The 2,267-nt window shown below is 40.3% G+C and overlaps 1 protein-coding gene across 1 annotated transcript; it reads right to left on the bottom strand.

Moving 5' to 3' along the window:
- Positions 1-658: 658 nt before the first annotated feature.
- On the bottom strand, positions 659-1,607 carry LOC123821266 (olfactory receptor 502). Its single transcript, XM_045842499.1, has one exon. The coding sequence runs from the start codon at positions 1,604-1,606 to the stop codon at positions 659-661; it is 948 nt and encodes a 315-aa protein (XP_045698455.1). The 5' UTR covers position 1,607.
- Positions 1,608-2,267: the final 660 nt, after the last annotated feature.

The raw sequence follows: 2,267 nt of genomic DNA, 5'->3' as shown, positions 1-2,267 counted from the left end.
CAACCAATTCCTAGGGTTCGAGTGTTTAGAGATCAAGGGAAAAGTGGTGAGAGGCAAAAAGAAACTGGGCCACGTTCAAGACTTTGTAAACCATGCTCAGAATTGTTGCCATTATTCTAAGATCTTTGGGGGATATTAACAAAGGAACTAAGCTATTTAGATTTATGGTTATGATTGATGTGTGGATGATGATGGGAAGAGAATGAGAGCAGGAAGAAGAAAACTAGTTACAGTTGTATTAGTATTCTCTAGAGAAACAAAACCAATAAGACAAAGGTAGAAAGATAGAGTGATAGAGAAATAGATGTTTTAAGGAATTGGCTCAGACAACTGTGGAGGTAGTAGTTCCAAAACCAAATGCAGTCCACAGAATAAAAATTCCAGTAAGAATTGTTGTCACAGTGTTGAGTCCTGAGACACCACAACGCAGAACTGGTGTTTTATCAGGGACCTCCATTTGTTTTGTATTGTTTTTAATCATTTTAACTGATTGGATGAGGGCCACCCACATTATTTGACACCAGAAAATTCACCTCCTATCCTCACAAAAAGGTCCACATTGGTTAATTCCATATAGATAAATATATTTTGAATACAGATACTCAATTTCCTTTTGTTGTTATACTTATGATATATTATCATATCAAAATAACAGGTCTCAGTAAGAAAATGGTTTTTTGCGAAGCACTCTTTTGAGAGCCCCCTTAATTTCTTTGTTCTGGAGGCTGTAGATGATGGGGTTCAGCATGGGAATCACCACTGTGTAGAATACAGACACCACCTTGTTCTGGTCAGTTGAGAAGGTGGACTTGGGCATCACATATATGAATGTGATGGTCCCATAGAACAGGGTGACCACTGTGAGGTGGGCAGTGCAGGTGGAGAAGGCCTTGTGGCGCCCCTCGTTGGAGTTCATCTTCAGGATGGTGATGAGGATGTAGATGTAGGAGACAAATATGACAAACACTGTGACCAAAATGATGGAGCCAGATGTAAATGAGGGGACAACTATAAGAATATTGATCTCAGAACAGGAGACTTCTACTAGAGGAGCAAAATCACAGAAAAAATGATTGACGTGATTTGGTCCACAGAACAGTAAAACATAGAAGCAGATAATAAAGGAGGAAGCATTGAGAAAACCACCCACGTAAGCCACTATGAGGAACTGAACACAGACTTGTGTGGACATTTTGGTTGGATAAAGCAGTGGGTTGCAGATTGCCACAAAGCGATCATATGCCATTGTAGCCAGAAGGAAGCACTCAACTGTCCCAAAGACAGCAGTTGAACCAAGCTGCATGCCACATCCATGATAGGAGATTGGATTTCCCTGCACCAGGAAGTCTTCAAGCATATTGGGTGTGACAGAAGTTGAAAAGCACATGTCAGCAAAAGCCAAGTGGCTCAGAAAAAAGTACATAGGATGATGGAGCTGAGAAGAGGTTCTGATAAGAATGATTGTGCTGAGATTTCCAGATACAGTCATCAGGTAGATACACAAGATGATGACAAAGAGGATGACTCGAAGGACTGGGTCATCAGTTAAGCCTAGTAAAATGAAGTCTGTCACTGCAGTGTGGTTCCCAGGCCCCAGGGAATCCATGAGATAATGTTGCTGCTACCAAAACAAACCTGTTATGGAACATTACATTAATATCAGCACTCAAACATGAAATCTAATAAACAAAATAAAACCAGAGGCATGGATACCTGGAACAGACTGACAGATCTCAGAGGGGAGGTGGGTGGGGAGAACTGGAAGAGGTTAACCAAAGAACACTTATGCATGTATATACAGCCCTGGACACAGACAAGAATGTGATGAAAGCTGGGAGTTGTGGGGACAAGGGCTGGGTGGAGAGTGGCAAGGGATGGGTGAGGGGAAATGGGGAATATCTGTAATAATGTCAACAATAAAAAAAGGTGTGAATTCAATGGTTTTTCTTGATTAATGCACATAAAAGTTATTCTAAACAAGATAATTACTCAAGCTAAGTTTGGACACCTTTTAGACTCCAGAGTTATGTGCAATGAATCTTGTACATTTTTGACAGCTAGTGAGGGGGGAGGTTAAGGAGTGGAGGGATTGAGTAGAAAGGTAAAAGGACACATGGAAATGGACAACAGTGTAGTTATTGATGGGGGAGGGGGTAAAAAGGGACTAAATGGCAATGGAAAATATGTAGTAAAGATAAAAAATAAACTTTTTATCAGCAACACTATAGCACCTGCTTAAAATAATGTATTACTTTTTATATTATCAA

This window comes from Phyllostomus hastatus, unplaced genomic scaffold (genome assembly GCF_019186645.2).
Source record: "Phyllostomus hastatus isolate PE091 unplaced genomic scaffold, TTU_PhHast_1.1 phas_contig_399, whole genome shotgun sequence".
NCBI lineage: Eukaryota > Metazoa > Chordata > Mammalia > Chiroptera > Phyllostomidae > Phyllostomus > Phyllostomus hastatus.
Note: the sequence above shows the minus strand (reverse complement) of the source record. Positions and strands in the feature narration are given on the sequence as shown.